Genomic DNA, 21710 nt, shown 5'->3' on the forward strand with positions numbered 1-21710 from the left:
CAAACACTGGACCTAGACCTATTTTATTAGTTTCGTATCCCCAGGCTTAAAATGACAATATTGTCAGCTGATATGTAGAAGAGAGACAAATACATGTATTCATCGCCAATTGTTAAATTGTGTGCTTGATTCATATCCATGCTCATCCCGCCTCTGATTTTACCGGTGTCATTAACAAGACTATCTGCTGTCTCCACACTCAAACTCGATTGGACATGGACATCAAAAAGAATTATCCCTGACTGTAACACATTTTAGAGATGAGAAAGATACTGGCACACCATTTAAAAGGTCTTTTTACAAACTCCATGAAAAACGGACAATGTATTCTTCACTGGGGGTTTAGTGTAGATGATAGGCATAAATGACTGAAAGTGTCATCTGTTTTTTATTAGTTTGTTAAAGATAGATCTAATTTTAATTTGGGCTAATGCGAGGAACACTATCAGCCATTGACCAAGAGTGTCTTATGACTGACTTGACGTACTTTGCTCAACAGTCTTGTGCTTTTAGTCAGTGTGATTCAGGTCAGACAGCAAGTCAAATGAAGGGACAGGTTAACCAATTGCTAAAACTCATGAACTTAAACAGCCAAATTAAAGTTGTGTAATGTAACAAATTAGGTGTACTAGAAATGTTTTTGTAACCAACCTCCTTAGTCGTAGGAATACAGTGATGCTGCCTTTAAATCATTCTGTATTTGTGAATGCATTCTGTGGAATGTTTTGGCGGTCTCGAGTCCATAAGTCCAATTAGCAATTTACAAAACAACTACTTACTCAATGCGTGTTCGTTTTATCTTTCAAGAAGGTGTTCAATATAAATAAAGACTCACACAAACCAATTGAATTTTCTCGTCCGTTTTCTTTACCATCTCTGAAGTTCAGGAATCATACAATGATCAGATCTGGGCAGCTTTTCCATCCTCGCGAGATGGGCGAGGGCAGAAAAGGGGTGCGGTCTAACATGCAGCCCTCACATTTATACTGTCTTCAAAATCTAAACATAATGTGGGTTGGTCTCCTCCCTGGCTGGCCCTGCCTATCGGGCTGATCTTCACCAGCTGGTCCCGTGCTCCGATCAGGGCACGCTGACTTTGAACTGATTATGCGATGTGTAATTCCCAATTTGGTTTTAACCTGTTGGCTGATATAAAGCCATTCTTATAGATTCAGATGCATATATATAAACTACTGACCTCAAACGAGGTGACATATGCCCTGCGAAGTGCTGGTTTTCTGCCAGTTTCACTGCAAGGTTATTACAAAATGAGCTGGGCTGTGTGGGCTCATTGCCATCTAATGTAGCAAGGATGAGGCAGCAGATTTAGCTCACATAATACTGATGGCAGTTGCCTCAGCTGCACATTAGCATGTGCCAAAATCCAAGATCAGAGGTCAAAGCCATGATTTGAAAATACAAGCAGCGTCTTCCCATTCTTCAGCATTTTCTTTAAAATAAATGAATTAAAATACAAAAGGAGGGAGTTTCAATGAAGTGTAAAAATTGGAGCTGATCTGAATTAGGTCTATGCAGCCAAGAGTGGCCACTCGCTTAAAATGACTACGACAATAATTTGGCCTTGGTTGGTGTTCATTGTGATTCATAGACTGAATTCATTTTAACAGAGTGTTTTAGAGGCCACAATCCAAATTCTAAGGGATTATTGTCCTGCCAAGAAATCATTTGATTTTGAATGACGTTTGTAAAAGGAACTGAGTTCAGAGATCAAACTATCACATTGACTTTTTCAAGATACCAGTCACAGATTTAAACAGATTTTCAAAATTGTCAGGGATGATGCTTCTGTGTCAGTGCTTTAGATATTAAAGCATATATCGGGTAAAACGCTGTGGCAGTTTTTTACATTCATAGAGTTGTGTCAATCTAGATAGGCTTTTTTTCAATTTACTGTACATTGATTAAGGCTGCATTTGTAGTTTTTCCAATTATTATGTAAAAAAAATCATCAGTACAACCCTACCCACATCTGTGTATTAAATACGCTGAAGACTGAGAGTCAGCATGTTTTTAATCATCTCTGTTCTGTCTTCATCACCTCCTTGACGGCTTCTTTTCTCTTTATTGTATGTGTTTCCCTCACTTCTGACCTGTCTGTGTACCCAACATCCCCCTCTGTGTGGCGAGCCGTTCGTTCACCCGCCATGTTTAAACTGCAGAGATGGATTAAAATGGCTCAAGACTTCATGCACATGCACAGTCACCCTGTGCTCTGTGTGCTATTCTCCGGGCTGCTGATCGACGCAGCTCTTTTAGACTTACGTCTCTACTATTCCCTCTGTCTCCAAGCTCTTCGGCCTCCACCTCCTCCATCTCCTCCCGTGTCCTCATTTTGCCTGAATTAATTGAGTTCTCATATTTTGAGAGAACGCTAACAGGAGCGCTGTGAAAAGAGACAAGTGCTGTTGAACGAATAATAGACAGTGGCCGAAGCTATGGAGTCAGAGTGTAGCTCTCTCAGGGGTAGGCGGTCACCATTCTCCTTAGGGACAGACTTGGTTGTGACATGACTTATCGTATATCCTCATCTTCAAAACAGTCATCATTTTGTTCTTCAGGAAGGAATTTTAGGTCAATTGCTTGCCAATGGAGGTGGCCGCCACCCACAGTACAAACATTTGTAAGAAGCACAAAGGAAGTTATTATCAACATACATAACAGCTACACAATCCATTTTATAACTACAATTGGCTCATCGCACGTAGCTGAGTAAGGCTATCACATAATAAGAGAGACTTCTGAATAGACAGTGCAACTCTACACCAAGTTTTGGATAATGGATAAATATATGACCCTGCATAGAACAAAAGTGTGCTCTTCATGCATGTGTGCATCCTTTCAATGTGCAAGGTAGGAAATGTTGCCACCAAACCTCCAGTGACAGGCTTGAAGATGTAGGTGGTGTTGTTTCTATGGAAACAACCAGAGAGCAATGTATTTTGCCTCTGTGAAATGCAAAGTTGGAAGGGGCAAGAAGGGTCTACTCTCTCAGTCCTTGACCGTGGCCTGAACCCTTTCAATTATGAACCATTACAACTTCTTCCCGTGCAATATTCATGCCACGGTAGATCGCTCCTTCAGACGTCTTAGGTTGCTGTAAGTTGAGATAAACACTTGCTGAGGTGTTACAGCTAGACACCTACCTCTATTGATCAATGTCACTGCCTTAGCACTCAATAATTCAAAGCTGGGTGGTAATGAGCTCCCCGCAGGCCGTGTCCCCGAGGAGTGCCTCCCACCCCCCGATGTCTCTGCTGTAATGTAGTTATATCTTGTGTCAGCTTTCAATTCAATTACATGTCTATGTGATGGCTATGCAATTGTGGCTGATTACGTTTTTGGTAGGCCAACCAAGTGTGAGTTTTCCCAACTAAAGAAAGGGGGAAAAAACTTGTGTATGTACAGTTACTCAGATGGAGGCTGTTTGGATTTTGATCTCTGCAGCTCCATTAAGGACAACACCCACAAAAACATGAAATATGTTTTCATTGCTGCCCAAATGGCATTTTTCAACAAGATTAGAATTACTCTTTGCTTACAATCAAAAGATGTTTCAATTCAACGCAAGGTGACTTTATTTGTATAGCACATTCATACACAAGGCTAACCCATTGTGCTTGGCAGAATGATTAAAAAGAAGATGAAATGAAAATATATCACGATAAAATCCCAACATTAAAAGAGGGTTAGACGAAGAGATCCAACAAGAAATCTTTTTTTTTTTTTTTTTTAATTTATGAAAATACAACTGTCAACGATAGATTTAAATGTACCCACAGTTTGAGCAGGTCTCGGGTGTTCAGGAAGTTTGTTCCAAGGTTGAGGAGCATAGAAAGAGAATGCTGCTTCACATTTTGTTTGGTACTACTTCTGGAAACATTCAATAAGCCTGCATACAATGACCTGAAGGGTATGGAAGTCTCATATGAAATGAAAATGGCTTGAATATATGTAGGTCCAAAACATTCAGAGCTTTGTAGACCAACAATAAAATTTAAAACTCTATTCTTTGACTCAAAGGAAAAGGAGGTTTTAGGACTAATGTGATGTGGTCCAGTGGCCTGCTACTAATGAGAACATGAGCAGCAGCAATCTGATCCAGTTGAAGCTATTGGACTGTTCAATTAGTTATTAAAATAGTACATTGGCTGTACTGAAAATGTACATTCAGGCGTTGTTCTTCAGGTGGTAATAAACAGACTAGTTCGCAGCCTTTTGGTGTATTTTACAATTGAAGTCCTAGTAATAGAATATTTACACAATCCTGTATATTCTTACATAGCTATATGACTCGCATTTCTAATATTAAAAACACAAAGTCGAAAATCACATTTCGTACATTGTGGCTGACAATGACATGGCGTCAAATTGAGTGCTGACCTTTTCCCTAAACAATGACTTTTTTCTTTTCGCTGTTGAGCGTCAGAAAGTTTTGGTCCATCCACATATTGATGTGATGCATGCATTCAATCAGAGAAAGTGAGGTACTAATGTCATGCGGTGACACTGAAATGTACGTAGATCTGCCTGTGTTCTGCTTAAGTGTGATAAGACATGGTGGGATTTTCTAAAATATTAGCTAGAGGCAGATGTTGAATAGAAACCGCCAAAGAATGGACCCTACCCCGCATATAATCATTTTTTTCTGAGATTCATTATCACCAACTGTAGCAATTGCAAAAAATCACGAGCTTGGAAATCCAGTCAAATTTAAAACTGTTAAATCCTGCTCACTTCTCCAGTCTGTCAACCAGAATGTTGTGCTCAATTGTGTCAAATGAAGGTCTGAGGTTCAGTACAATTAAAACAATGGTTCTCAATTCTGGAATTTGGAGGCATCATTGGTCAAATGTACCGAATGTCGTTTAAGACTTTAAATAAGTGCAGTCTCAGTGCCAGGTGTAGTTGCCAGACAAGTAGTCATTAAAAAGATCATTATCCAGCGCAAAAGCCAACAAGTACAACACTTTTCCAGAAATGGACATTTGCATAGTTACTTACTCCTGAAGCGTCCAGATTAGACTTTATAAAAAGAAGTTTAATTACTGCAGTTTTGGTGTTGACTATGAACAAGAAAATGAAAAAATGCAATTAAATACCATTTTTTAAGAATTTTCATTTAAAGATAGAACTATTCAGACAGCATCTTGTTTGCTTTAGTTGTGAGACAGTCCCTCTATCAAGTTTGAGGAGTCTCAAAGGTCAAAATGTGCAACTTGAGAGCAGGATGGCAGTAGTTGAAGTGTTTTGGTTTGACTTGCATACAATTTGTTTTATTTTGATGTACAGTTTGCATATGAGTATTCTTACTGTTTCTACTACTCTGCCAAATAGGATTGTTGTCAGATTTTTGATGTGTATATTATTTTTGTAGATGTCATAGTAAATCTGGAATTTTGTTTTTCGTCACCTGCATTCGGCCTAACGGCACACTTTCTTTTGAATTTGGACCAGTGACTGCTTGTCAGCAGAGGGCACTAGGGCAATGTCCTCACACCCAGTTGAGTCATTTAAATAGAGGCAAAAATTAAAGTCAACCCCAACATATTTTTTTTAAGAATATGTTCTATGTAGGCCCACTAGTTGAAACATGGCATTCTGACTATTATTGAGTTTGTGGAATATGAGTTAAGCAGCAAAATACACCCGTTTTTGACCGTTTCACAGGGCGGCCATTTTGTCACTTCTGTCAACTGAAAATAACATCGAAGTTGCTCAGTGCTCAGGTAACATGTGCTCTGCATTTCCGAGTTCCACTCTTCTCTTTTCCGCAAATTGTTTGAGCTACATTTTTTTCACTGCATCCTTAAAAAATAGTCAGGTATGATTGTTATTAATATCATCATTTGGTCTGTGATTGACTAACGATCAGTTTAATTGACTTTTAAGTAGGAATGCACTATCAGACCAACATCGGGAACAAATGAATATGTCCAATATAAACAAAACTGGACTAATAACAAAAGACACCTCAAATACAAAACATAAAGTTTCGCCCGAATGTGCACAAGAGTCAAACCACCAAATAAAAAATATATAAACAATTTGCAGTGACTTAATAAAGTGGTATCATTTGAAAAAAAAAACATAACTACCAATGGTAAGTACGGCAACAACATAAACCATCTTTAATCCATCTCAATTTTCACTTTCAGTATTAATATGCACCAATAAAATCTGATATGATTGGTATGCCATGTAAATCACCCACTCATCATGTCTTGGGAATCTCCTTTTCATAGCATCTCTTGCAAGCACAATGAATGCATGGTTAAAGCTGGTAACTGCCTCAGATGATACAAAACCAACCAACATAACCTAGAAGATATGGCGCCTAAAAACCTGAGCGTGCGCCGTCTGTTATTGTGACTGTGAGGAAGGTCACCACTTTCACACATCGGTGACGTGTTATTTCTGAGTGAGCGCCTTAGCACTCTGCATGAGACACGAATGCATGATATTGCGATGTCCGATTCTTTTAATAATGTGTGACTTAGAGTGTATGACTTAATTAATTTAAGTGTGACAAGAATGTGATAAAGTGTAAACACTGTTCTGTTTGTTTTTGCTATTAATTTGATTACACACAAATTAATTATGCAATGATGAGAAACAATTGTTAGCAAATGTTTAATGCTAATGCATACACCTTTTTGTTTTAATAATTGTTATTGAGATAAACACTTGCTGAGGTGTTATTGAAGTATTGAAGTATCTGTAATCATTTTAAGGGCCCTCTGAATCATAATGGAATAGTATCTTAGGTACTGAGAGATTCCAACTTTGACAAATCAAGTAAATTGTGCTTGGCCCTACTGGAGTTATATCGCAATTTAGTAGAATGCCCGAAAATGTTAAGAAAACCTCCCACGGACAGCCACTTTCCAGTGTCAGAGAACTATTGTTCTACGTCATCATATTCATGTTGTATGAAATTAGCTGACCTGATATTGTGATAGATGGCTGTGCAAAAGCAAAGTGACAGTGGCTCCTTGTGTGTACAAGCCATCAGCAGATAAATGATGGATGGAGGAATGAAGGCATGGCTGGACGCATGAATGGATGGATGGAGAGAAAGACCGAGGGGTTAACACAAAGGGATGTGCTGTGGAATTGTGATGTATGAGGACAATGTTGTGGTTAGGTGCATCTGCAACTAAATAGTGATGCATTGTGCTCGCGCTTTAAGTATCACAGACTCCTGGTTCATCTTTAATCAGCTATCTGAGTGAGTCTAGCTATCTTGTGTTCGGCACCCCGCTTTATCATTTGTTTCTGGTTCTGTTCCCTTATTGTTGACTTTCTTGCCCTTTTCTCTTTTCTTCATTTTTTTTTTTTTTTACAAGGACCTTTGCCTCTCTCCGCCTCTCACTGTCTCACACTGTCTTTTGTGTTAACAGCCTTCCATTTTTGTGCAGTTGCTGAGCCACTGGGTGCACATCTACAATCTTGCCTTTCATTTCATGCTTCTGGAAATGGATGTTTTACTGCCTTCATTAAAGCGTGCAGCAGCCAGCGCCGTGTTTTCCCTCTGAAGTTTAGCTCCATGAACCTCGGCATTAGAGGACATTATGGCCCCAGATTTCAGGACACAGAGGAACACTGTATAATTTGATTAGTGTTATTAATCAAATGGAATTCCGCTTACCATCTCCCCCCCGCCTCGGGTCCTCACCCCCTCCTTTCACTTTCCAATTGCTCCTTTCCCTTCTCTCTTTCCCCGCCATTCAAACACCTCCCTGTCATTCATGATGCAACCAACACACATTGAAAGTGACAAATACCTAGGCCCTTCCCTTTTAAAAACAACGATTTACCACTTGTTTATCCTTTCCCCTTTTTGAGCCCCACCTGTCTCTAAGCCATGCACGTCCCTCTCCTAGCCGGGGACATAAATCAATTGAGATGAAAGTTCCATAATTGTGCTTGCTAGGAGGGATTTGAGCAAAATTGCACTATGAATTTTTTAAAGGGTTTTTTTTACTAGCTCCCCAACGGAACTTGGGCGGCGAAGGAAGGTGAGGCCACAAGGATTTATGGGCCTAGATTCTTCATTACCGAAGTAATTTTCCTGCAAATGATAGTGTGTGGGACTGATGCTCCATTTGAGCCCATCTAATCCTTAGCTCTGTCTGTGAGTCCTAGTAATTGATTGTTCACATTATATTCAAGGGTCAGTACACACTTCTCTTTCATTACAGCGGCTAGTTTTATTGGGGCTGTTATGGCAGCACACCGTTTTAGTAATATTCGTAATATTTGTACTGTGCATTTCATCAGCAAACACTTTTTTTTGTTGTTTCATTACAAACCAATGTAATTGCGATAACATTGGTCCGTCCTCGTCCTTACCTTCCATTCAGTCCAAAATGGCTGATATTCTGTTTCCATCTTTTTAGGTGCCGCCAGCAGCAGTGACCCTCCTCAAGGTTAGTGCGTCCACAATGCCAAGTTTCATTTTGAATCTTGCCTAGCCTCCATTCAATTTTACAGCTCAGTAGTTTGAGAAGCAGTGTGGGTAAATCTGCTGCAAGAAGGAGAAAGATAGTGAGCCAGGAGGTGAGTGGGAGAAAAAAAAAATGGTCGGCTCTCTCACCAGTTAAAGCGTATCTCGTTCCTGGCATACGAACAACCCAGGACAATTAGTCACTTTGCAACATTTCAAACTTGGGACTCACTTAAAGGCAAGAAAAATATAGTGGACCCACAGGCTTTGCTAAGTGCTGCAGTTATAGTACCTTAGGGGGAGAATGATGCTCAGCTCAAATGGAATATTTCTAGGATGCCTCTGGACCAAGTCAGAGACACAAAGAGAACATTTTGAATAAAAACTACATTTGGAGTATGGAGCAAAGTTATTATAATTAACAGAAACTAACAACAGAAAATAAACTAAAATTCAAAAAAGAAATGTTAATGAAATAAAAATGCCAACTAACTAAAAACTAACTGAAAATACATCTTACTTGCATAAAACTAACTATAACTATAGTGGAAATATCCTTAATTTTCATCTTTGACAGCTAACATCTTACATGAGCTTTCTGAGTTCATTTTAGATGCATTTATTTTGGTATTGCTATATTCCCATACAAAACAAGTACGGCCAACAGTAGTTTGAGAACTGTAGTTTATTTTACTTTATTACACAATAGTTAGTGATCTTTTTTTTTATCTTGCACTTGACAAATAATCCATGAATCAAAAAGTAAAACTAAGCTAATAAATATGAAACCAAAACAAAGCTTTAAAAAAAAGCTAACAAAGTTGCTCTGAAAATTAATTGAAATTAACTGAATTTATTCAAGCGGAAAAAAATAAATATTATGAAAAGTCATATTGTAACCCGAGTATGGAGGCACTTAGCCATAATACTTTCAACCCTTACAGGCGAGTAAAACATATCAGCGGCCCCTAGAAAAGTTCATTAAAAAAACTGGGCCCCTACAAGCAGCATCTCAATAACATCATATGTATAATACAAAGAACATCTGAAGTGGAAATCAACCCAAACATGTTTTTTTCAAGAGTATGTTCCCAGCAGGCCCACTCGTTGAAACACGGCATTCTGGTTAATTTTGCGTTTGTGGAATATAAATTAAGCAGCAAAATGCACTCGTTTTTAGCCATCTCTGGGGGTGGCCATTTTGTCTTCTGTCGACTGAAAATGACATCACAACTACTCACAACGACCAATCACTGCTCAGATTCAGAAAACAGGTCAGCCGTGATTGGTCTTTGTGAGCAGTTGCGATGTCATTTTCAGTCGACAGAATACAAAATGGCCGGCCCCAGAGATGGCTAAAAACGAGTGGATTAACACTTATTCCACAAACGCAATATTTATCAGCCCTGTTTCATCTAGTGGGCTTTCATACAAAATATTCTTAAAAAATAAAAATTGACTTCACTTTAAAGTAAAGAAATGCTAACATTTGACGAGAAACTCGTATCCCGCTTTAAATTTTTGATATTTCAATGCATGAGCTTTCATGTCATCCTGCACGTTATGTTCAAATACGACTGAACATCCAACTTTGGGATTTATGTGTGTGGTTTTGCTTGCAACTCCCCATAACAGTGTGGGGTGTGGGTGTTTTCTGGGTTTTTAGTACCAAATCCCTACCGCCAGAAAAACCCACCAATCCCCCCCCCACACACACACAACCTTACACCCCACACCCAACCCCCACCACTACAAACAAATATGTGTTGCTGTCAACAACATGTAGGTTTGGTCCCAGAGCATTTCGAGTTTGCTGCCCATGGCACCTCAGGACTGGGTTAGATACATCGAACAAATTTCCCAGTACATTGTGCGTGGAAATTAAAGTACGATACCTTCACCTCCATCCTAAAGGTGTTTGATAGGGTTTAGATAAGGGATTGCAAGTAAGTTTCCTCTCAAACAACCTCCACCAGTTGGAAGCATTGGATTTTCTAAAATGTTTTACTGAGATGAAGTATTAAGATAAAATTAAAAGATTGGAAGATTCATTCATGACAAAAATTTTCCAAGAAATTAATAGGTTGTTGCCATACCCAACGAACAGTAAATAGATCATCCTAAAAACTAACCATATGCAGTTCTGTTGCCTGGAAAATTGTGTTATATATTAATCAATGAATAATACTTTGCTGCCCGAGATCTATTACCAAACTTTCAACCAGCACATGCTCAAGAACTAAAATTAAGCATGACTGAGGTGGGTGGTGCGTAGAAGATCAGGAGGTAGAATGAGAGAAAAGTTTGTCCTGGGCGCTCAAAGAGACTCAGTGTGACCAATCGAGGTGAAGTGGATGAATGAGGCCATTCACCGGGCATAATGAAAGAGCTCCTGCTGGGCTCTAAATGAGGGTGGACCCATCTGCACCACATAGGCATGCACAAACCAAGTGACCTTGAAAATTACCCAGGAAGCACTTTGGGATAGTCACCCCAGCAACAGGCTGGGGTTTGCATGGTAACCAGGCCCTTCAATCAGTGCCTGGCAGTTTCTTAAAAAGGGTGCAGCTTTTAGTGCATTGAAAGAACTCAATGTGAAATCCCGCTCGAAGGACACCCCAAGTTGTTTTTTTTTTCAAATGGTGAAGGGACTACCAGTTATCCCATGTGAATGTTTTTTTTTCTCATGGCTTTTCCTCTGGATATATGTTGTTTGACTTAGCTACCTGTATTTGCTGCCTGTGTAGTAGTGCTGTCTGAAGACAGCGCAGAGATGTGGATTTATGTCATTGTGACTTGGACTTGAGTTGACTCGAGGCACTAGACTTGACAAAAACTAATAGACTTAAGACTTGACTTGGACTTTGGGAATTTAAGAGACATGATGACTTAAAAGACTTGATTGCTGTTCATTTATATTTGTGTTGAAACTAATACAGTATATATGAAATATAAGATCAATTAGTTGGGATGTGCGAGAGCACCCCAGGAGTGGCGTTGTCATGATTGGAGTATTTGCCTGTCAATCTGGAAATGACACTGTGATCATTGGGGGATGAGCCTGTCAATCACTTAAACGCTTGCCTTACGACAGAAGCACTGCACATCTCATATCAGACCGGCGACGCTTTGTCATGTCGGCCGGAGCGAGTGGAGTGCACGCTTTTTTGCTGTTAAACCTGCAAGTGTAAAACAGACAGCCAGAGTACAACATTGAACTTTGTGACATTTGAAGACACATTATGCCAAGCAAATTCCTTTGGCTGTTCTTAAACTCAGTCAGTAGTTTGCAAATGTTAGCTTCAAATGATCCAAAGTCTGTGGTTGGCCGCCGACCATGTACTCCGCCTCTTGCCCAAAATCAACTGGGATAAGTTCCAACACACTTGTGACCCCATTCAGGATAAGTAAAGGAAATGGATGGGTGGGTGGATGATGGATTGATGGATGATCCAAAGGTTGCTAATGGAAATACCGTATGTATAAGAGAGTGAGGCAAAATAATTCCATAAAACATAAGAATAATGATTAAGTAATCAAAGATAAAATACTTTGTTGTCATATGCATAGAATTGTTTTCAGCCTGGATTTGAACATTCTCAGAGTTTTTGGTCTCACATCTTCTGGAAGACTTTTCCAGTTTTATGTAGCATGAAACTCACGTTGAACACACCATTGATTAGTCCTGACTCTGGGCACCAGCATATGACCACTTCTGAGGTTCTCGGAGCCCACGAAGGTTCATCCATTATCCATCCATTATCGATACCGCTTATCCTCACAAGGGTCGCGGGGCGTGCTGGAGCCTATCCCAGCTGTCTTCAGGCAGTAGGCGGGGGACACCCTGAATTGGTTGCCAGACAATCGCAGGGCACACAGAGACAAACATCCGCACTCACAATCACACCTAGGGGCAATTTAGAGAGTCCAATCAACTTACCATGCATGTTTTTGGAATGTGGGAGGAAACCGGAGTACCCGGAGAAAACCCACGCAGGCACGGGGAGAACATGCAAACTCCACACAGGGAGGCCGGAGCCGGGATCGAACCCACGACCTCTGAACTGTGAGGCAGACATGCTAACCAGTCGCCCACCGTGCCGCCACACAAAGGTTCATATGGTTCTAATATGTAAGAGATGTACTTTGGTGTGAGACTATGAAGAAAATTTGTTCACAAGCAGACCTGGTCTGAAGTGCGTTCTGACGATACCACATACAATACCGTACCTGACATTTTTTTTATGTGCGTTGGCGGAGGAAGCCGTGCATCATAGTGGAAAGTGACAATGATGAGATGTTTTTCATATGACCATAACTCATGAATCGTTTGTGCTAACAATTTAATTCCGACGGATTCTGAAAGCAGAGAAGCGGAGCTTTGCATCGATACCATGTACGTGGGATGGCAGGGGTGAAAATAGACAATTAGATAGACCGGAAAAAATTTGCTTCCAACTATGCTTAGTCCGACTTAGTCCGCTTAGTTTCCCATCTATCGTTTATCACCTAGAAATTGGGCGTCTATTATAGGCGGCTACGCGGACTGGTCCGTCCAATGGGCGGAACGTCCAGCGTTGGTAATGCGGCTATTAAATTTTAGGTCTGAGTCCAATATTATCTTATAACTTAATTACTAAGTTTTGGAGAGAGAGTCTCAAAGTGATTGATATCATCAGAGCTGGGCACTTGACCCTTTTTTACCATTCCGTCCTCCGTTCGCGACCTAGGTACCCTTCCGGCCCCGCTCCGACGGGAACGAACGCTGTGCACTACACGGAGGGGAGAGTCGGCCACTTGATTGCGATGTCGAAACTTTTTGTTTGTTTGTTTTGCCAGTCGCCGTCTTCTACCAAGCAAAAGCTGCCCTTCTCCGATGTGCGCTAATGGTTTCAAATTTCCCACGGTCAAACGCCAGTGCTCCTTCTTCGTCTCATTCTTCTTCTCCTTCCTTTTCTTTTCCCCTCCATGCAGACCAAACGTGCACAGCGTTCCTGCCGGGCTCCCAATGCAAGTTTAACATATGATTAGAGGTGGGTAATCCAGGTCCAGAAACTAAACACACTGCCACAGTTTGGCTTTAGCCACAGGTGCTTCTGCCGGTTGAGTAGAAGCACCTGTGGCTAAAGCCTAACTGTGGCAGGGTGTTTAGTTTCTGGACCTGGATTACGTACCCCTGCATTTGATTTAGTTGCCAATTACAGTAGTAGTACAGTATCTCTTCCTTTTGAGGTTGGTTTTGTCATATTGTATAATTATGTGGGTCCAACAGACGGCAAGAAGTCGTTCACATTCCAGCAAGTTATTTGTTTATTTTCCACATTTCCCCTCTACTCCTTCCCGGCCTTCAAAATAAAAGCAAACCATTACACAACAGGTTTGCTATGGCACATTTCCGGAGCGGTCTGCTGATAGTGTAGTGGTACACACGCCTGAGTTGTGTGCGGGCAGCGTGGGATCGATTCCCGCTCAGTGACAGTGTCTATGTGTGCCCTGCGACTGGCTGGCGACCAGTTCGGGGTGTAGTCTGCCTTCGCCCATTGACGGCTGGGATAGGCTCCAGCAACTCCCCGCGACCCTATATAGGATAAGCGGTTTGGAAGATGACATGACATGACATTTCCGGAGCGAAGATGAAAGAGAGAGAGAGGTGAATTAGAGCGGGGGCCACCGGGCCACGAACTGGAACCGGGCCGCAGGCCACTTTGGACCGGGCCGCACAGATGAAAAAAAAAAACCCAAAAAACGTACAGTACTTCCGGTTTATTTACTATCCAAGGCTGAAAAACATTTAATTTTGAAAAATGACCGGATTATCTCCGACGCGTCACGCGTTACCATCGACAGACTTTGGTCATCCAGAATTTGAATGATCTCCGCGTCGGACTCGGTGTTGTTCTCCTCATACTCTGCTGCGTGTTCATTCTGAATAGTGTCCTTTCGCCCCTTCAGGCAGAGGTGGCCCATAAACGTTGTCTCCCAAAGCTCCTAATTTCTTTCGTCAACATCAAACACAATCTTCAGCTGCTTGGCACACTGTCCTCTTTGCTCATGCAGATGTATGAGTCCAACTCACCCCTCAGGTGCACACAGTGAACGTCGTAACTTTCACCTGGCAGGTCAACTGTCTCACGCACTGTGTATTATGGCCCTGGGCCCATTACCTGTTGGCAGAGTCTACTTTTGCACAGCGTTTATTGTGACAACACAGCACGTGTTTTGCTCTTTGTGTGAACACCCGCATCTACGGGTACACCACATTTATTTTCAAAGGTGCGATTCATTATGTCACACGCCAGTGTAGGCCATGTCACAGAGACTACCAGGTTGCTGTAAAAACAAACAAACAACAGGGGGACAAACCAATATCAACAAATAACAAAGTGGGAGCACATTACTCAACAATAATTGTCCCTTGTTCTTGGCAAAGTCTGGTTCAACAGACACACACCTGTTCTTTGTTAAATTTAAAAATGAACCGGGAGCTTTGATGTGCAACATTTCCGTTTTCCTTTTCCGGCCCTTCCTTTTCTGTGCCCTGACTGAGTCATCTTTTCTCCGTGGCACCTTTTGTCCACTCTTAACAATTTGAATCTTGATCGGAGTAATAATATCCAAAACATTTGATGTTTAGGAATTCAAAATGATTGTAAACACTACAAAATGATGTAATATTTGTATAGTATATTTTCAAATCTGATCATTTGCATATTCTGTGCCCCTGTGCTGTCATTTCTAACCCTCCTTGAACAACCATAGGCCCAACCGCTGGTTTGGATCAAGTCAAGTCAAATTTATTTATATAGCCCTGAATCACAAGAAAGTCTCAAAGGGCTTCACATGTCCATAGTTGACAAATATTAAAGACATCCCCTGATCTTAACCCCCAGAAGGGAAAAAAAAAAGCATCCAAAGAAAAATGAGAAACTTCAGTTGGGGGAATCCCCCTTCCAAGATGACCAGGCTGCAATGGATGTAGTGTGGGCAAAATTTAACAAATAATGATGCTTTGTAATGTTGGTTAAAATAATGTGTTGTTTGGTTGTACCAGACAGGTCAAAGGAATCACAAAACTTATCAAAAGAAGCAACATCGACAACATTCACATTCACGGGAATCCCTCACCACTTTGCGGTTCGAGTTTCGTGGCCTCAGTGCTTCGTGGGTTTTCAAAAAGTATTCATCCAAAAATAAAAATGAAAAATACAGCATAATATTGCAATCAGACGCATTGTTTCAAAGAGATGAGTTGACTCGGAGGCCTTATACATACACACGGGCACTCATAAAAGGCGCGTCATCGCAGCTTCTTGCTGGTCTCGTCCACGCTAACAAATGAACAGCACTTTTGAACAATGTTCTGTTTGGAAACTCATAACGTTATTCAAATGTGCCATTCATTTAGTCAGAGTCAAGCTGGATAAGCGTATAGTAAACAGCTGTGTTCAGAAGTTGTGAGCGGCTCAACAACCCGGCAAGCACGACAAAGACAACGAAAAATCGACGAATAGAATGTTAAAGTATTTGTTAGTTTTGTCTTAAACAGCTTACCTTAACTAGAATCCCGCGTTGCATTTTATCCAAAGGACCTTGTTGATGTTATTGTGCAAAGAGAAAGTTAAATCATGATTACTTCCGGCGACCGTGCATCTTCTTTTTAAAAGAAGAGAGAAGAAGATGACGACAATGAAGAAGAAGGAGGCAACCAAGAAGAAGTAGCATAACAACAGCATCAGAAGTAATGACACTTTCGCTTTGCACAACAACGACAGGCAGCTTGGTATTTATTCTTCATTTTGCATTTTTAAAGTTAAATTTGTTGTGTAAGAAGGGTGGGAACCATATCGGGGGGTTAGCAACAGCGTAATAGAAGTGTCAATCCCCCCAAAATAAAACTTTAAAATAAATGTTTTTTTTTTTTTTTTAAATAAAAAGTCAACCTCTACTTCACCTATCGGGATTCTGGTCCCCATTAACTGTGATAAATGAGGGATGACTGTAAAACATGTTTAGTCACGTGAACTATGTAATGTGAACTTTACTTTGGCCTTTGCTGTGGGTGTGCTCACATGCTGATTTAGACGAAACATTTCATGCACAGCAGTGAGTTCTTTAGTGTGCTTGTGTTATCGTATATTTCGAGATATCTGTCAAAAAAATTGAGATTTTAAATTTTGGCCATATCGCACAGCCTTACTTATCACAGGACTTGACCTGACGTTTGGTATTCTGTAACTTAATTTGTCCAAGACAAAATTACTTGGGACTTGTTTTAGACTTCAAAGTTAGGACTTGAGACTACTTGAGACTTGCCCATGTACAGTATGACTTAATCTCACCGTTGTTAATTAGGCACAGATCTACATAGATTGGTTTAGGAGCCTGTGAAATACATCTGATCTCTTGGTTATTAGCAAATGAGAGAAATTCTTCACTCTAGGGGGACTGAACATTACATTTACAAGCATTCTCAAGCATCAGGTCCATTGCATTGTATGTGTGTTATTCATCTTAAAATATTCAGTCTCAATGAGCCAGAAACATGCAGGTCATTGAAGTTCTATTCCCATTGCCGGTTCCCCTCACGGAACTTTTGACAGCATGAAATGACAATCCGCCCCTGCATGCATCTCCCACGTCAAAGAGTAATGAGATTGTGCTGCTGGAAATATTACTACAAAGCATCAGGCCCACACTCGCTTCTGACTGCACCTTCAAACAGTGCTGCCTGCCAGCTTGCCTGCCTGCTGGAAAAGAAACGAACAAAAAAAAAAAAAAAAAACAATAAAAATCAGAGGCAGAGAAATGGCAAGGGAAGCTCCCTGTGCGGAGACAAACGTACACACCAAGGCCTTTTATCCTGAGAGTGATTAGAAATCTGAAATCGTTTTAAAAACCTGCTTTGAGTGTGTTCCTCAAACGAAAGAGTTGCTCACTGTTTCTCGCCGCTAACTGCCAGTGATCTGGTCTCTAATTGTGGTGTCGTTGACAAGTCTGGTGTGGCTGGGAGCTTTTGAAGCTGAACATTTTGCTAAATTTCAGATCCTCCACCAAAGGCGCCGAGGAGAAAAAAAAAGCACTGATTCTGAATCTTATATCCCCTACTTATTGCTTTGTGCATAAATGTACACCTAATGTGAACACTAATGGGCCATGTGCGGCCTAATATGACCACATAAAGTGTTGTAAACATGTGGACAACATTACCGTTTCAAGTCTTTCAAAATCGGATCCATCTGACAGATAGAAAATGTTTTACAGAGCAAAGCTGTACAAAAACAAGTTTGGCAAGTGTGAACCTTCTTTGATGTTATAAAAGGAAGGCTGGAAAGAGGCTTCGGATTTGGGCATTTTTTCGATTCCTTACTGTTCTTGGGCCAAATTGTTGAGTGTGTGAGGAAAGGAAGAAAGGCAGCTTGAAGAATCTGCAGTGGTTGGAAGAAAAAGTGGTGAGGAGTAGAGAAGACAGTTACGCAGTGAAAGCATAGCTCATAAAAATCACTATTACAACAGCATTAATTGATGCTGCTGAGTGCCATATGTGGCGCCATATGGAAACGCTGCCCCCAAAGGCCTGCTTATAATAGACAGCCCACAGTGGTGCACACAATTTGGCACATTTACAAACAAGGGACGTCCCAATAATATGAGCCACACAGACTGAGCAAAAGGAGTGAGAGGATGGTGGAGTGAGGAAGAGGTGTGGGGGGGAAAAAAGCCTCATTACCTTGCTACAAATTGTCTTTATTATGCAGCTTCATTTTGATCTTAACCTGACAAGTCCGAAAAAACGGACAGGTGTGTTGTGGATCCCAAAAATGCAGAATCAGACAAATGTCGAACAAAACTGTATTTATTTACAAAAAAACAAGGACCAAAGAATTACAACAGAAATCGCTGATAGAAAGCCAGGAATGAGCAAATTTAAACAAAAGGTGCTTGCCAACGGCAAGGTAAAAAGTTGAACCGAAAAATACCAAATGAAATAGCAAATTCCAATTTCACAAAGATTAAACGCTCAGTCAAAATGATGAGGAATTATGAATTATATTTACAACAACAAAACTGTTACGGTGAAATCACGACTATGGACGTGAACAAGGAGTCTAGTAAACAACACTTGAGCTGGATAGCGACCAAGGTCACTAATCCTAAAAAGTTGGGTGGTAGACACTGGTGCTTGTAATATAACGTAGGTGCACCGCTGAAGGGAACGCCCTCCACTCCAGCTGGGCTGCAGACAGGAGAGAAAAGAAAAGAAAAAAAAAGACCAAAACAAACCACAACAGAGCCAAAACCAGACAGAACCTGCTGTTCCTATATTCCTACCAAAGGACACACTTATCTGTTTGGAAATTTGGAGATCTTAAAGTGGAAATCAATCCCGCAAATTTCTTTCCAATAACATTTTCTGAGCCTTCAATGGTTTAAACAAGGCATTCTGATTAGTATTGCGTTTGTGGGGTACAAGTTAAGCAGCAAAATTCACCCGTTTTTAGCCATCTCAGAGTGCGGCAAAAAAACAACAACAACAAAAATCTATTTGATAGAGGCTTATACTTTTATATATGTTTCTGGTCTTTTCTGTCATATGGGTATATAATATGTATGGTTTGAAATGCTTCAGGATGCCTGAACGTCCACAATTAAAATTGAAAGCAAAATAAATGAGAGGGAGACATGCTAACCACTTGTGCACTGTGCTGCAGAGATAGATAGACAGACAGATAACTTCAGCTGGTGAGCAAAAGTAGATTTACTAGATCCATAAAGCTGTTCAAACCTTTCCACTAGGGCTGCACGATTAAGCGATTTTGAACCGTAACCGAATTTTCAGGATAAAACGATGTTAAAAATGTTCAAATTGGCACGTTCGATTTTGTTATTTTTGGTGTTTCTCAGCCAGCGTAGTTTCATCTCCATTTCCGCTTCCTCTCACGAGCGTGCAGTCCGAAACAACGACAACATCCACCATGGCTATACCGGCGATTCTGCTATTTGCTCAGCCAAGTGAACGTTTATAAATCGGGCATAAATTGATCTGTAGTGTAGTGTGTGCCCCGCATGTACAATACAACCCGTGAGCAAGTAACTCAACGTCTGAAAGCCGTCCCTTTTTTTCTCCTCTACAACGGACCTCTGTTCCAGTCGGACTATAGATCCGTACTTAAGCTTGACAGTGCATTGTATTATTTAGTGACAGCTTTGCACTAATCATTGATTTATGTTTACGTAAGACCAGGGAGAAAGGTGAGTCACTAGCTGGTTGGAAAAATGATTTGGTATTTTTAAAAAAGGAATGAAAAAACAGTATATAACCCGCACCGGGTTATAAGCCGCACCTATCTATGTTGATGAATTAGATATTTACTGCATTTACAGAACGATTTTGAACTGCAAGTTCTTCAAACTGTTTTGCCATGTCCAGAGCAGGAAAGAGTTGTCAACATCCTGTTGGATTTCATCGAATGTGAGGTGAAACTAGAATAGCATACAGCCGTTTCCTCACTGCCACAAAGGAAGACAGATGAAGAGCAACCCCAAGAAAAGGGATACATACTGAGGGAGGAAGACGGAGAAAGCTTTCCACTCTGTGATGTGCACTGATGTAGCTCCAGCTCCAGGTCAAACGCTGCCAGTGTTTTGTGTTCATCTTCATCTTGTCTCCCCAGTGCTCCTCTAAATTATTCACAGCCTGAAGATGTGCAATGTGCCTCCTCTCTCCTCCTTCACTCTACAGAGCTCTCCGTCTTCTTCGCTCTGCTTTATATCATTTCCAGTTTTTGTCATGCGGAGGCTTGTTCCAGAGGCAACAAACTCCTCACACAGTGTTAATCTCCCCCTCATCTACCATCGACCATTCACGTTTCAACACTGCCTTCATCTCTCAAAATCCTCCTTTCACTCTCTGTCATGTCTCACATGCGTCTTCAACTTCCCTGGTTAATTGTCGACAGCAACTTTTTTTCGTCATAGTTTTTTCTCACTAAGTAATAGTGCAGTAGTTCTTTAATACAAGATTTCTATTAACTTTTCCCCCTTTTTAATCAAGAATAAAAATGTAAGTTGCAATTGATTTCAAATGGTGCTGGTCAAACATCTGCCTGTCTTTTTGAAGGAGTTTTCGGGAAAGCTGCCAGATTCCAATCAATGTGTTATATGCCATATTAAGATGTCTTTTTTATTTTAAAGCTGGATCAACAATGTTATTGTGATTACACATAATTACTAAGTATTCTATTGATGTTTTTGATGTATTTTGCTGCATGCTTTGTTAGAGAGAGACACCATATTTAGTTTTAAAATTCATGGCATCACTTTGTAGTTATCGTACAGTGTATTTCTTTGTGGATAAAACCGATGGCTAAAAATGAACACGTTTTTATTGATTGCGGTGTGGTTCAAATAGTTTGGAACTCTCAAATTTGTGTTTGTTTTATCTAGTGCTGACCAGCGATTACAATTTTTTTACACTAAGTAATCGCAAAATTTGATCGCGATTAATCGTACTTTTCAACTACATTTTTTTACGAAACTTGGGACCGATATTTACTTGAGTAAAATCATGGAATTAATGCGGGGGGAAAAAAGTATATATTTTGATTGAAAGTCTGTTCTATTAGATTTCATTGATCCTTGAATAAGATTATTTTCATGTAAAATTCAGCAGTTGAACGACACACCAAAGATGTACAACTAATATTGTATTTGAATTTGGCTTTGCAAAGTGTGCAAATTATTTAGGATTTCTCCAATGAGCCATCGAGCAACTTTTTAAAGTAAAACTACGTAAAAGTCCATCTTTGCGACAGTGACTCCTCCCAGTTTGGCTGCACAGTCAGCCAAGGTCAGCTGCTAAAGGAACTAAATAAAACTGAGTTAACTGAGCTCGTTTTTTTTAGTGCGTTATCAAATTTAAATTAATCTCCTTAGTTAATGCTTTAACTTTGACAGCCCTAGTTTCATCACATCCATCCATCCAATTCTCTATACGACCTATCCTTTTCAGGGTCGCAGGAAGCTGTTGCCTATCCCAGCTGACTGCCAAAATCCACCCTCTCAAAAATAAATCAACAATATTCACACTCACACTGTCACGGAGAAGAAACTGAACCCATAATGGCGGGCGTGCTGGAGCCTATCCCTGCTGTCTTCGGGCAGTTGGCGGGGGACACCCTGAATTGGTTGCCAGCCAATCGCAGGGCACACAGAGACAAACATCCGCACTCGCAATCACACCTAG

The 21710-nt window shown here is 40.6% G+C and overlaps 1 protein-coding gene across 7 annotated transcripts in view; it reads left to right on the plus strand.

Moving 5' to 3' along the window:
• The window catches only part of fbrsl1 (fibrosin-like 1), a 330172-nt gene that overhangs the window by 186738 nt on the left and 121724 nt on the right, over positions 1–21710 (plus strand). For 6 of the 7 annotated variants that reach the window (XM_086031613.1, XM_086031617.1, XM_086031615.1 and 3 more), the window contains exon 5: positions 8421–8450. The exons of the other annotated variant lie outside the window; for it this stretch is intronic. In XM_086031613.1, coding sequence (XP_085887739.1) covers positions 8421–8450 — 30 coding nt within the window. The remainder of the gene's footprint in view (positions 1–8420; positions 8451–21710) is intronic. 7 annotated transcript variants of the gene reach the window in all.

The sequence above is a fragment of the Filicampus tigris genome, chromosome 5 (genome assembly GCF_054856515.1).
Source record: "Filicampus tigris isolate MCC_2025a chromosome 5, RoL_Ftig_1.0, whole genome shotgun sequence".
In the NCBI taxonomy this organism is placed as follows: Eukaryota; Metazoa; Chordata; class Actinopteri; order Syngnathiformes; family Syngnathidae; genus Filicampus; species Filicampus tigris.